Here is a 13,597-nt window from a genome sequence, read left to right as displayed (position 1 = left end):
ATACCTGCTATTTTCAAAAGATGGGGACTAGACGTGAAGAAACATGAAACCACAGGGACCATCCGGGCAATTAACTCTATTTTTTAACTCTCAAGAGAAAAATGTTCCCATAGTTCATGTGATTTAGTGAAATTTCACCTATAGTCCTCACATTTCTAAAATTACAATTATAATCCCTAATTTTGGGCACTTGTTTCTCGGATAGCCCCCAATGTGGATGGGGTTTTTTAAGACTAAGGACAATTTAGTCATTTCACATTGACTTAACTAAGAAACTTAGCCCTCATCCACATTAGGGACAATCCGAAAAACGAGTGCATAAAAGTTAAGGACTATAACTGTAATTTTAGAAAGATGGAGACTATAAGTGAAATTTCACCAAAACATGGGGACTATCCGGGGATTTTTCTCTTCTCTTAACTTGTATTAGTTTATCAGTAGGTTCGGTTTACCCGACTAGTTCCAAACAATAAATCGACCATGAAAACCAATTTTGTCAAGTTGTTGACCAAACCCTAATACTTCTAACACGCTTGAATGGGCAAATTCAATTCGATTTGGACGTCTCGGTCGATTTTAAACAGATTTTTTTAACATCCCTACGAGAAACTAGTATTCTGATTGAAATTGAGTCAACATCAAATCCACTCAGTTGTAACACGAGTCGAGTCGACTTGACATTAATCGTTTAACTTATTTACAAAAACTACAATGTAATTACGACTCGTCAACTCATATACTACCCTTTCACCTAGTTGACTCTTTTATATAAATGAGCAATACTAGTCGTGTCAGGATGATTTTTAAATGTGGTTGAATTAACATATCTAACACAAGTTAATATTTTACTTGTGTTTAGATCTATCAATGCTTCAAGTAATGCAATCACAACCCCATGAGACTATAAAATAATTAAAAGAGTAAAATGCACGGATAGTCCTTGTGGGTTTGCAAAATAACACCTATATTCCCTAACTTTTGGAAATTACACCGGTGCTCTTTGTGGTTTGACAGTTTGTTACTCGGATAGTCCCTGGAGTGGATGTCCGTTAGTTTTCTCCGTTAAGTGTATGTGAAATGACAAAATTACCATTCATCTTCTTCAATCTATAAAAACAAAACAACCCCACTCCACCCCACCCCCACCTTTCTCTCTGTTCCCCCCCCCCCCCCACCGTTAAGCAGTCCGCTATTACACCACCGGAAACCGTCAAGTCCATTTTCCTCATCTTCATCATCCTCATCGTTCAAGCAGATCGTTCCAAAATCCTACTGTTTTTCTTCCGCTACAACGTCGTTCTACGGTGCTTCCGGTAACAGTTCCAGATCCACACCTAGGTCTGACTCGATGTATTCCAAAGGAGGTGGTTACGGCGGCCGCTCGCCGGTAGGTTTCCTGTTATCAGATGAACTTGTTGGTGAACCGATTGATAGTGTACCGAGATCGGGAGCCGGAGATAGCATTTCTGTGACGGTTAGGTTTAGGCTTTTGAGAAAATTTGAGTTTTGTTGTTGAATTTGTTATGGATCTGTACGTATTGCTGATTTTGAGCTACCTAGGGTTTTGAGATGAAATTAGGTGACATTTTGTCTGAAATGTTGATATTAACTGCCTAGGGTTTTGAGATCATATTAGGTGACATTTTGTGTGAATTGTTGACATTGTAGTGAACGAGAGTATCATAAAGAAGATGAGATTGCATGGTATCTGGATCGTTCCGAAATCCTGCTCTTTTCCCTCTGCTACGACGTCATTCTACGGTGCTTCCGGTAATAATTCCAGATCCACACCTAGGTCTGACTCGATGTATTCCAAAGGAGGTGGTTACGGCGGCCGCTCGGCGGTAGGTTTCCTGTTATCAGATGAACTTGTTGGTGAACCGATTAATAGTGTACCGAGATCGAGAGCCGGAGATAGCATTTCTGTGACGGTTAGGTTTAGGCCTTTGAGGTAATTTGAGTTTTGTTGTTGAATTTGTTATGGATCTGTACGTAAAGCTGATTTTGAGCTGCCTAGGGTTTTGAGATAAAATTAGGTGACATTTTGTCTGAATTGTTGATATTAACTGCCTAGGGTTTTGAGATCATATTAGGTGACATTTTGTGTGAATTGTTGACATTGTAGTGAACGAGAGTATCATAAAGGAGATGAGATTGCATGGTATCTGGATGGAGACGTGCATGTGCGCAACGAGTATAATCCTGTGACTTCCTATGCATTTCTTATATTTTCCTTTTTCCTCAACTTTCTCAGTTTCTCTCTATGGGTGTAGAGATGGTGGTGGTTCAGAAGGTGGTTACTTGTGGTGTAGGTGGGTGGTGGTTGGTGGTTAATGGTGGGGGAAAACAGAGAGAAAGGTGGGGGTGGGGGTGGGGTTGTTTTGTTTTTATAGAGTGAGAAGATGAAGGGTAATTTTGTCATTTCACATCCACTTAACGGAGAAAACTAACGGGCATCCACTCCAGGGACTATCCGAGTAACAAACTGTCAAACCACAGAGAGCACCGGTGTAATTTTCAAAAGTTTGGGACTATAGATGTTCTTTTGCAAAACCACAAGGACTATCCGTGCATTTTACTCTAATTAAAAGGTTAATTAATTTATCATTATATCTATAACCAAAGAAACTTCATCTCAATAATGTCATAATGTCACAAAGGACGTGAAATTTTATATTCTCAATCTGACGGCTTAAATTGACTTTTCCAAATAAGGAAGTGGTCCAAGCAGCAAAAGAATGGGAATAACACACGGTTATCCGTCTTTTTCATTGTCAAAATTTTGAATGTGATGCAATATAAAATATATATGAATATAAAAGAAATATTCATGTTAGAATTTTTAAGTAGGACCTTAAATTTCTAAAATTAATATAAGAGAAATATAAATTATGATTAATATTGAAATTAATACGATATCATTTTGTATCACTGTTAGAATTTTTAGTTAGCATAGAAACATACAAATATTTGTGTTGTTCAAAATAAAACACGTGTCAAACTCTAACGGAACAAGAATGATATGGGTATGTTCAACAAATCCGTATGTGTAGTGATTGGATTTATATGCTTACTAGGTTATTTACCCGTGTGATACACGAGTTGAACAATTTAAGTTGGATAAAATATAAAAATATGATAAAAACCAAGAAAAAAAATGCTTATTACATTTATGAAATAAATTACAATACACAAAAGTATAAAGAAATCACAAGTCTCTAAATATTTTCTTATATACAACTTTGGTCGTATCATTTGAAACTTTCCTTTCTATACCTATAGACCCGTGTATCACACCTGCAAAACAACAAATATACATACCGATGATGAAGCAAATGGGTTTGTTGACTTGTAGTAAGCGATCTTGACACCTTCAAATGTCCATAAAACTCCATCAACATGCTTCGAGATTGCAACTTTAATGATAGATTTACACAGAGTTCACATCTGAAGTCCCATGAAACATACAAGTAAACACTTATAACACTCACAAGTCACACCCCAAAGATGATCTTTGTTGTTGCTCACTTGCCACATCAATTGTGTCGACAAGGTAGCTTCATCTACAATAAAAGGTGAAAAACAAAAAAAAAAGAATTAATCCTGTACATAATACTACATACATGTATAACTTTCTAAAGCAAAGTTGGTTTCATTAAAATGTGCCAAAATAGTCCAGAGAAATTATTTTTCAAAATAAAGATCCGGGTTGTGCCATTGAGGATCTTTGCAGCAATTTCCAAAACGGGTCACTTCTCAGAAAAAGATTTTTAATTCTTCCCTATAAACAACATAAATGGACTTGCTTGTATTACTATATAAGACCAGTTAAAGTTGATAGAATTGTATCCAAACAAATATTAAAATATGGCTTTGAAAGTGAAGACTTAATGGACAATTAATCCTAAAAGGTAAGACAATCAAAAGATTTCGACTGGAGTTCATTTAAGCCGATTCCCCTCTGGTTCACCATTGAACCTTCACATGTATATGTATATGCAAGACACCTTTCATATGCATTTACAACTAAGATTGGTTTTGAAAAGGACGAGTCGCTCTGAGACATTTAGGCCCTAAAAGTCGAGGGACGAGTCGGTCTTTTAATCAAGTTAACCGTTATAGTTTTTTCATCCTTTCTGTAATTTTTACATCTCAGCCATAGGCGAAGCTTTTAAGGGGCGGGAGGGGGCGGCCAACCCCCGAACTTTTCGCTCAGTAGTGGAGAGTATGTTTCGAAATCTCAAGCTCCTCCAGACCCTATACATGATCAATTTTGACCCACATAATTGCATTCAAGGATTTATAAGCATATATCAATCATGGGAAATCAAATATAATGATCAAAGGTGTACACAACTCAAGTATGTAAGGGATAAAAGCAAACCATAATTTTCAGAATATCATCCTCATCACATTCTCCAACATTTTAGAATCGGGAAAATATCTATGTCCTACCAATGTTTGAATAAAACAATATAACTACAGCCGTCTAGCGACTGCATGACTATGAAAAAAAAAACAGACGGGACTGGACCGCAAAATTGAGAAAAACGGATTTTAATATGTATATGTTTGCATTTGAATGTATAGGTGTACTAACGGTTAACAAAAAATTTATTTATCTATCAAATACTTAACATGAAGTATCTGAAATGTAATATGCTTTATTAAATTAGAATATTCTGAATACTGTAGTCTGTAAGCCTCTTTATTTTATTTTCAAAAATGACCTCCAGATAGCTGGAATTGATGTTGAACCAATCTTTTATTTATTTGTTTAGTTTCAAAATCTACCCGGCAGAAACAACATGATGTAGTCATATCCATTGTTTGAGAACCTCAAATTGTGACAAATTATAATAACAGAACCAATCAAGAAAACAGAACTGCCGTCCTGGTTACACATTTTAACACTATCATCAATCCTCAAGGAATCTAAATTAATGTTTTGAGATGAAATTAAAACCAAAACCTAAAATCAAGGACAGATTTCGACTTACCAAGAAACTCCAAATTTTCAGAGATCGAGATCGAGACCACGGTGGATTCCGGTGAGACAGCGACGAGTATTAACAACCCAAAATAGAATTGATCGTACATCATATGTGCTGCTATGGCAATCATGTTTTGATCTAGAATCGTCGAAAGTATGTACGGATTGTTGTAAGCGTCGATAGTTAAAAAACTTGAAGAAATTCTGGGTAGTTTAGAAGCAATTTGAAGAAAATATAAATTGACAAAGATAACCAAACCTTGAACCATAAGAAGGATCTTTCGGTTGGATTCGATTATGATCTTCATAGCATCACGGCTGGGGTTTAGGTATGGACCGCAGTTAGGGTTTAAAGAAGAATGGCGTTTCATCAACGGAATGGATATCGGAGAATATGGATAGATATGGGTCGGGTTAGTTGTGATTGAGGGTAGTGAGTTGTAAAACCGGGTTGTCGGGGATTGAGCGGGAAAACAAAAAAAAAGGAGGCCCTCAACGAATGCCAAGTGTCCCCAAAAGGTTTTGTTTATTATATTAGTAAGATTCCTGATAGGAAATCCTTTATTTGAACCATCCCCACAGTAGGATAATCTAATATCTAAATGCATCCTATCTGTTCGTATTTTTGGATGAATTTATTTATTTTTATTATTTTATAATCAATTAAAGGTTTATTATATCATTGTAAAACTTTATAGAGATCACCTTAGAAAGTGATATGTGTCATTTATTTGGTTTCTTTTATTATATAGTATAGATTCCTGATACTCTGATAGGAAATCCTTTATTTGAAGGGTTATTGGATTTTAATAATTCTAAGTTTCACCAGTTGGCCGATAATAATCCCAACTTTAAAAATTCCCTCCAATAACCCCAACTTGTAAAAGTTTGGCCGCCATTGATCCTTTTCAAACATATAAGAATTTGGTCTTCTCAATAGATTCAATTACACCTAGAGACTCCTTAATTGATTTAAGTGCACCTATGTTAGAAAAGGATCAATGGCGGCCAAACTTTTACAAGTTGGGATTATTGGAGGGAATTTTTAAAGTTGGGATTATTATCGGCCAACTTGTGAAACTTAGGATTATTAAAATCCAATAACCCTTATTTGAATAAAGGATTTTTCGTCGAATGACTATTCATGTATTGTATTTTCATGCAAATCTGGAGCAATAAAACTATATGAAAAGATGGTGGTTAAATTCGATGTTATTTAAGAAGGAGTTCGAACACAGATGTAGGCTAAGTAAATCAACGAGCAGTCTTGGTCCTATTGAAAATGCCAGCGAAAGTAAAGATCCGAATATAAATGATACGGATAAAAACATTCAGAGTTGGGGTGGTCATGACAATTACAGTAATGTTGATCTTTTTTTTGACGTCAAAGACCTTCGGAATTTAATCTCTGATGATACTTTTTTAGTTAAAGATAGTAATGAGGACATTTATTCTTTATATTTTGATATTGAAAATCATATTTTTGAGAGACAATTATCATCATATTCACAAAATTAGTCATGGCTCATATTTTCTTTTTATAATATTGTATTGTTTCATTAAAATATGTCTTAGACATCTGGTATTGAAAAGAGAGAATGTGATATCGTTGTTGGAAAGGTAAATAAAATACTTTAACATCCCCTACAAGCTAAATGTTGGAATCAACGTGAAGCTTGAAGTGAAGTTAAGCAAAGTAGGTCAAAACAACACCTTAGATGTTTAATTTTTTTTTCCCGAATTTAAGACACTTGTAGAAAAAAAAATACATTCAAACATCCGTCATGTCTCTTTATACTAATAATGGAGGCAAATACCAAGGTCTAAACTTATTTCTACACCTTCCTACACATGTGGACCAAGTGGCATAGCAGAACGTCGATACAGACACATCGTTGAGACCAGTCTCTCTCTACTTCACTATGCTAACCTACCTCTCCATTTTTAGTCTGGTGCTTTTCAAACTATTGTATATCTCATAAACCGTCTACCCACCACTATCCTTAATCACAAAAGTCCCTTCCAAGTCTCATAACCATTACAATTCAAAGTTTTCAAAACTACTAAACTAACACATTAAAATCTGTTATTATCTATCACAACTCTAAACAACAAGCTTTTCTCCTAAGCAAATTTTATTTCTCATTACTTCTAGAATACAATTGGATCGAGGAGCAAGAAAATATAATCGAGTACAATGCTCAACGAACATATAAAAACGAGCAATAAATGTGAAAAAATGAAGCCATGCAGGCCGGAGTGGCCTCACACGTACTCACTAAAGGGTGTAATGCTCATGCTCATGCTCATGTGACCCAATTTTCATACTATAAATTAATAACATGTTGGTGCTTAATAATGTTGTAATCTAAGAATAGGGAGGTTTTAAAAAAAAGTTGGACTTTTCATTTTTGGGAAATTGGTCTGTAATAATCTTACATAGACCTTATTGGCCATTAATAATCTCACCTCAGAATATTCCCCCCCATCAGTCCCTGTTGGTGCATATGTCTGTCGACTTCGTCTTATATCGAGTCTTGTATTTAGAATGATAGATCAGGGCACGATATACGAGAAAAATGTCAAACATGAGTGTAGAGGCCATTTCGCACGAAATGGATTGGCCATCTCGTACGAAATGACTAGTAGCCAATTCGCACGAAATGATGTTTCATTTCGTACGAAATGACATCTGGTAATTTCGTATGAGCCTTTTCGTGCGAAATGCATTGCCTATATATAGTGTGCTTGAGTCTTTCATTTGTAACTTTTGTGATTCCAGTGCCGAGGTGCTGTCGAAGTGTCTCCAGGCTGTAAATTGCTGTTATATCAATAAACAAGACAATTAGAGTGTATATCAAGCTGTTTCTACTCCGGTACGTCTGTTTCCGCCTTTCGTATTGGACGAGATCTCTTCTGAACGACTCGTTTGGTCGTGCGAACGATCCTACAGTCCCAACTTTCACATATTTTTCCTACAATGGTCCCCCGTTAAAAAACCTTAACGGAGTTAAGCTTTTTTCCAAATTACAAACAGATTTTTTTAGGGTTTTTGATTAGAACGACGATAAGAGTCCATTGATGTAAAACTTGCCTCGAAACGGTGCTCCAAACGATGAAAACGACACTTCAATTCAGGTGTTTAAATTTCTAACTAACCAAAATCAAGTCACTTGGAGCACCGTTTCGAGGCAAGTTTTACATCAATGGACTTGTATCATCGTTCTGATCAAAAGCCCTAAAAATCCGTTTGTAATTTGGAAAAAAGCTTAACTCCGTTAAGTTTATTTAACGAGGGACCATTGTAGGAAAAATATGTGAAAGGTAGGACTGGTGGGGGGAATATTCTAAGGTGAGATTATTAATGGCCAATAAGGTCTAGGTGGGATCATTACAGGCCAATTCCCCTTCATTTTTAGTTTAAAGGTTTTCATTTTTTTTTATTTTAACCTCTTTGATTTTATTTTTATTTTTACTTTTATCCAAACCTTTTCAACTTTTGTAAGTTAACCCCTAATATTTTTTTTTGTTTTCAAATTTGATCCCCCGTACTTTTCATCTTTTTTAAATTTTTTGTTTTACGTTTCGTTCTAAATTTTGCCAGTGAATACGCCGCAATGCGCGTGTGGGTTCAATGTTTTTTCATCTAATTTTTTTCCATTTGACAGGCACGTCACAATGCGTCTTTATTTCCCTGTTTGACAAATTCATTGCAACGAGCGGGGTCCTAGATCGACTTAGTTATTCTTTTCTATATTTTATGTTTTAGTCTAAATTTTTTGCATTAATACGACACAACATACATGCATGGTTCAATGATTTTACGTATGTTTTTCGTTCGGTGTTGTTTTTCCGTTTTTGTTATTTTGTTTTTACCCATTTTTTCGGTGTTGCTGGTCGGATATAGCATTAGTGCTACTTGGCACGATTTATGCCGGCCCCGTTAATACTAGTTTTTAATTAATTTTTTGTTTTTATCTTTTTTTTAAACTGTTTTATACCACAATCCCGAAACTTTAATAAAGTGACCGCTTGAAATTTTACATGAATTTTCCGTTACTACGTCTTAATTTTGTATACACGTTTCATCTTTTTGTATATTGTTTCAAATAATATTAATGGTGCACATGAGTTATTTTTATTTACGTTTCAACATTCATTTACGTAACGTTATTTTTAAACCGGCCAGTTGTTTAGACATTTTCGAAGTGTTTGGTTTTTTAGACCATCTAGCACTCATGTAAAAATACACCGTTACGTGTTTTTTATCTACGCTTAAACCGACCCACTACAACATATTTCACTATATGTGAAAAGCAACCTTTGGGTGGTTGTTTGTTCGAAGGAAGTGATGCTAACGCTAAAGAGTCTTGAAAGTAGAATTTCTTTGGGTGTGTGAGTTACCATAGGACGGTTAGCTGTGGGAAGCGGTGGCGTCATTAAAGTTAGTTATGGGCTTACAGATAGTTTATATTATTATATTGAGAATCTCTGAAACATAAATCATCATCAATAATCATGTTCTTAATTATTTTAGCTATTTTTTCTTTTAAAATGGATTGGTTCCCCGCCACAACGCTCGGATAAGAACAACCTAGTGATCAATGATGCAGTATGTGGAGATATCAAAACAACTATTATTGATTTGCGTGTGATAAAACTTTTCTTTTTGTCCTTAGCGTATAAAAAGTCTTCAATATTATTAATGCATCGGATAAAACAAAGAAAGTTATTTTATTATTGATGGAGTGTGTTTAGTTGTTGGCAGAATATCCTTGCCCAACTTAAATCTCAAGAATATAAACTTTTCATTATCTGTGGTAAACATATATCACAAGGAATTATTGTACAAGATTTCATCTTATCTCATTTTTTTAATAAATTAACTTAGGTTTAAATTCATGTTGTACCTAGTACAAATGCCATTACATACAAGAATAAAAGGTATCATATAATTGTTGATGATGTAAACAAATCAATATCATTGATTGATAAACAAATTATAAGAGTAAGGGGCTGTTTGGCAACTTCTGAATGAATAAGAGGTCTGAACCAGTAAGAGGTCTGAACCAGTAAGTGCTGAACCAGTTTAAGTCTGTTTGGTTGGATCTCTGAATGACTGTGTACAATGACGATTTTACCCTTCTGAATTATTTCTTGCTGAGTATAATGTATCTGTTTGGTCATAACTCCTAATAATGAATAATTCTTGAAAACATAATAATCCAAGTAGAAATTAATAACTCGCGTACAATTTTGGTTTTAAGCATTTGACATTAATTGAGTAGCTATCTCATCACGCAAAGTAGTCATATATTCAATGCCATGTGAGCCCCATTCCATGTCGTGTACAGACTGGCCATCACTTTCCTCCTGTTGCATTTCTCCAAAAAAAGTGTTATCGTTGTACTCCACAAATAACTGATCATGAATATTCCATTTCCTTATAAAGTTATGGATGGTGAAACACGCAATCACTATGTCTCTTTGTATTGGAAATGAAAAGGGGGCCATTTGTTTTAGGATTGGGAATCTTGCCTTCAAAACACCATATGCGCGCTCAATCACATTTCTGAGTTGTGCGTGAGCATGGTTGAACTTTTCTTCCTTAGTCAATGCACGTTGTCGTCGAAAATCGGCTAACCAATATCTCGTATTACGATAGGGAGTCATAAACCCACGAGTGTTGGTGTATGCGGCATCGCAAAGGTAATATTTGTCTGCAAATGTTAGTATCAAAACTATTAAATAAAAAACTAGATAAACAATTACTTCAAATCTAAGGAAAGGTTAAAAACCTGGTGGGGGGAAATAAAAGCCGGAACTCGGATTAAAAGCAACTTCTTTCAAAACACGTGAATCATGTGCAATACCCTCCCATCCGGCCCATACGAACGTGAATATCATATCAAAATTACAGATTCCTAAGACATTTTGAAAGCATTCACCCTTTCCTCTTCCCCTGTAACGAGTCTGTTGATCACCAGGTACGACTGCATGTACAAGAGTTCCATCTAACGCACCTATTGCTCTAGGAAATATTTGTTTTAGCCTTCTATGGTTTTCTGAAGCATTCGCGATTGGATTAGAAGATGTCGGAACTATAACTTCTTTTGCGAAATTCATCATCGCAATTAAGACCTCATGAAAACATCTATGAATTGTTTCTGTTGAGTGTTGAAACCTTCGCTTAACCATTTGAAATCGCTCATTATGTCCTATGACAATCTGTCACACCCCAACCAATGGCGGAAACATCGGGATGAGACGAAGTGTGAAGATTGCTAGAGACATCATAACGCTATTTGTGACAATATTTAGAAAATCCAAATTTCATTTCATTTCATAACTTCAAATAGTCAACATTACAAGAAATTCAAATACAACAAGTTTAACTAAACAACATGATAACATAACAAAATTTGATACAACATATTAAACCCTAACGTCTATATGTGTATCTAGGCATCAACGCTATTTCTTTTCTTAGCATCGTCCTCATCAACCTGTAACATGTTTAAAATAATTCAATGCAAAAGCAAAGGCGAGTATACAAGTTTGGTACATACATAGCATAAGATAAAAATGTGAACAATTCCTCATAGCAAGCATGCGATTCAAGATAAACATTAAATATGGCATGTGTATAACATATCAAACCAAGAAAACGCAACTTGCTCATGACATAACCAAAGTTTCAGTAGAGGCGGGTCGTTAATCCTATAGCGCTACATATGTCAAGGTTTGGCTCGTACGAAGTTAATGATAAGTTCAACACATAAGAATCACCCAAATTTAAAGTATCAAGCCATCACATATACAAGCATTGTTATAGGAATGTTCGTGTGTTTAGACAAAAGTTCATGTGTAAGTTTCAATAGGTAAACATGTTACCCCCCAAAAGTGGTAAAAGTAAAAGGGGAAAAGTACGAGTATACTCACAAAGTTTGCATATGTTTTCCGATTATCCAATTGTTGACGAGTTGATGAGGTTAGAAGGTTGAATGTGTAGGGTTAAAGTTCATGTATGCTTAGAGTCGAGATTCGGTATTTAAAAACAACATAAAAGTAAGATATGAGAATAGCATGTGGAAGTAATCATCTTCAACCCATAACACTTGTATGACACTTGGTAACCACAAGGGTTATGATAATATTTTCATGAGTTGAACACCCATAAGAATCACAACAAGGTTTAGGTCTTAGGTGATGTTCTACTACTTTAACATATAAACATGAGTTCAACATTAAAGGTTCGAATGAGTGTATATATATATCTAGGTTAAGTACTACATATTATTTAGTCCAATAATTCAAGTAGGAGGTAGAAGATTAGAATCTTCATTTAGGCACCTCGTGTTATCATAGATGTCATGTATGGGGTAGGAAGGACATGCTTCCATTTAGGAACCCCTTGAATGTTCACCACTTCACTTGGTGTAATAACAACCAAGGAGGGTCACGAACTAGGATTTGCACAATAACATAAACAACCTAACTATTGAGAAATCATCAAATCATGTGAGGATTGTATGTAGGACAACCCAAGTTGTTCCATAATCACTCATGTATCAAAGGCTATGTTTGACATGATTTGTGGGTTGAAACCCTAAACAAAACACCAAGTTTATGAGGTTTAATCCTCTGATTTTAAATGTCTCAACCTTGTTTTTAAGCTTAACCAACCATGGGATAAGTTGTAAGCATTAGGACATAGGTATGAGATGTGTTGAACACAAGTTACATAGGTTTAAACAAGTTTTTGATGAACATAAAAACAAACAGAAAGTTTATGGACGATTTCGGGGCATTTCCAGGTCTGATTTCTCCAAGGAGAAGTCTAGGAATCGAACCCCATGATTATACAAGCAAGTAGGAAAAAGAATCGAGTGAATCGGATAAGAATTGAGTGAGTTATGCTCATTTTCGTGAAGGGGTGTCAATCTACTCGAACCCTTACTTTCAGCTACGGTTTGGTGGATGTTTTGTGAGTTTTTAGGGTTGCAAAAGTGGTAGGGAGGCTGGTTATAAGTGGTATTTATAGGGGGAAGGATTAGGGTTTCAATGGGTTGGGCTTTGGAAGTGTTTAGAAGGGGTTACACCTTGAAACTAGCCCACAAAACCCAACTATATGGGGCTGAATTTTGCTGAATTGGGCTGCCATATTTCTTTATTTTTTTATTTTTTTAAAACATTATAATGAGTAATTTTGTTAATTAAGTTGTGTAATAATATGCAACAATGTTTCCCCTAACTTGTAACAAGGTGAAATATGAAATAAAACATGATTTAACTAGGTAAAAAGTGTAATGTACAAGCTTTATTTACGAAGCAAGTTCCGTATTTTACAACGATTACGATGAAAGAATGGTTATAAGAACACAAGATTTCCAAAGATAGAATTTCACGTAAGGTTTCTAAATGTAGGATGTTTGAAAACGCAGGGCGTTACAGTCTCCCCTCCTTTAGGAAATTTCGTCCCGAAATTTATTCAAGAGGAAGGCTTGAAAGAGTTTTTGGCATAAAGGTGATCATTAAGAATTGAAACTTGGGAAGTTTGAAAGTTTTGAAAAGTACCAAATTTTGGAGAACATCAAGGTAGAT

The 13,597-nt window shown here is 35.3% G+C and overlaps 2 protein-coding genes across 3 annotated transcripts; both read right to left on the bottom strand.

Moving 5' to 3' along the window:
* Positions 1-3,141: 3,141 nt before the first annotated feature.
* LOC110936590 lies at positions 3,142-5,467 on the bottom strand. Of its 2 annotated transcripts, XM_022178997.2 has the most exons (3): positions 5,253-5,467; positions 5,001-5,132; positions 3,142-3,563 (listed from the first exon to the last, which is right to left on the bottom strand). In XM_022178997.2, exons 1-3 carry the CDS (start codon positions 5,362-5,364, stop codon positions 3,442-3,444), a joined length of 366 nt encoding a protein of 121 aa, XP_022034689.1. In that variant the 5' UTR covers positions 5,365-5,467; the 3' UTR covers positions 3,142-3,441. The 2 variants fall into 2 exon arrangements, with proteins under 2 accessions (XP_022034689.1, XP_022034688.1); XM_022178996.2 differs by having other exon boundaries at positions 5,001-5,464.
* A 4,717-nt stretch (positions 5,468-10,184) lies between these two features.
* LOC110934722 lies at positions 10,185-11,206 on the bottom strand. The gene is made up of 2 exons (XM_022177561.2): positions 10,792-11,206; positions 10,185-10,713 (listed from the first exon to the last, which is right to left on the bottom strand). Exons 1-2 carry the CDS (start codon positions 11,189-11,191, stop codon positions 10,256-10,258), a joined length of 858 nt encoding a protein of 285 aa, XP_022033253.1. The 5' UTR covers positions 11,192-11,206; the 3' UTR covers positions 10,185-10,255.
* Between the last annotated feature and the right edge of the window lie 2,391 nt (positions 11,207-13,597).

This window comes from Helianthus annuus, chromosome 1 (genome assembly GCF_002127325.2).
Source record: "Helianthus annuus cultivar XRQ/B chromosome 1, HanXRQr2.0-SUNRISE, whole genome shotgun sequence".
In the NCBI taxonomy this organism is placed as follows: Eukaryota; Viridiplantae; Streptophyta; class Magnoliopsida; order Asterales; family Asteraceae; genus Helianthus; species Helianthus annuus.
This window is presented reverse-complemented; position numbering and strand designations above follow the sequence as displayed.

Coding starts and splice junctions, on each gene's coding strand:
- LOC110936590 (XM_022178996.2), bottom strand. CDS start 5,364: ATGAAACGCCATTCTTCTTTAAACCCTAACTGCGGTCCATACCTAAAC. Junction 3,564..5,000: donor TGAAAATTTGGAGTTTCTTG/GTAAGTCGAAAT, acceptor CTTTTATTGTAG/ATGAAGCTACCTTGTCGACA.
- LOC110934722 (XM_022177561.2), bottom strand. CDS start 11,191: ATGGTTAAGCGAAGGTTTCAACACTCAACAGAAACAATTCATAGATGT. Junction 10,714..10,791: donor CTTTTATTTCCCCCCACCAG/GTTTTTAACCTT, acceptor TAACATTTGCAG/ACAAATATTACCTTTGCGAT.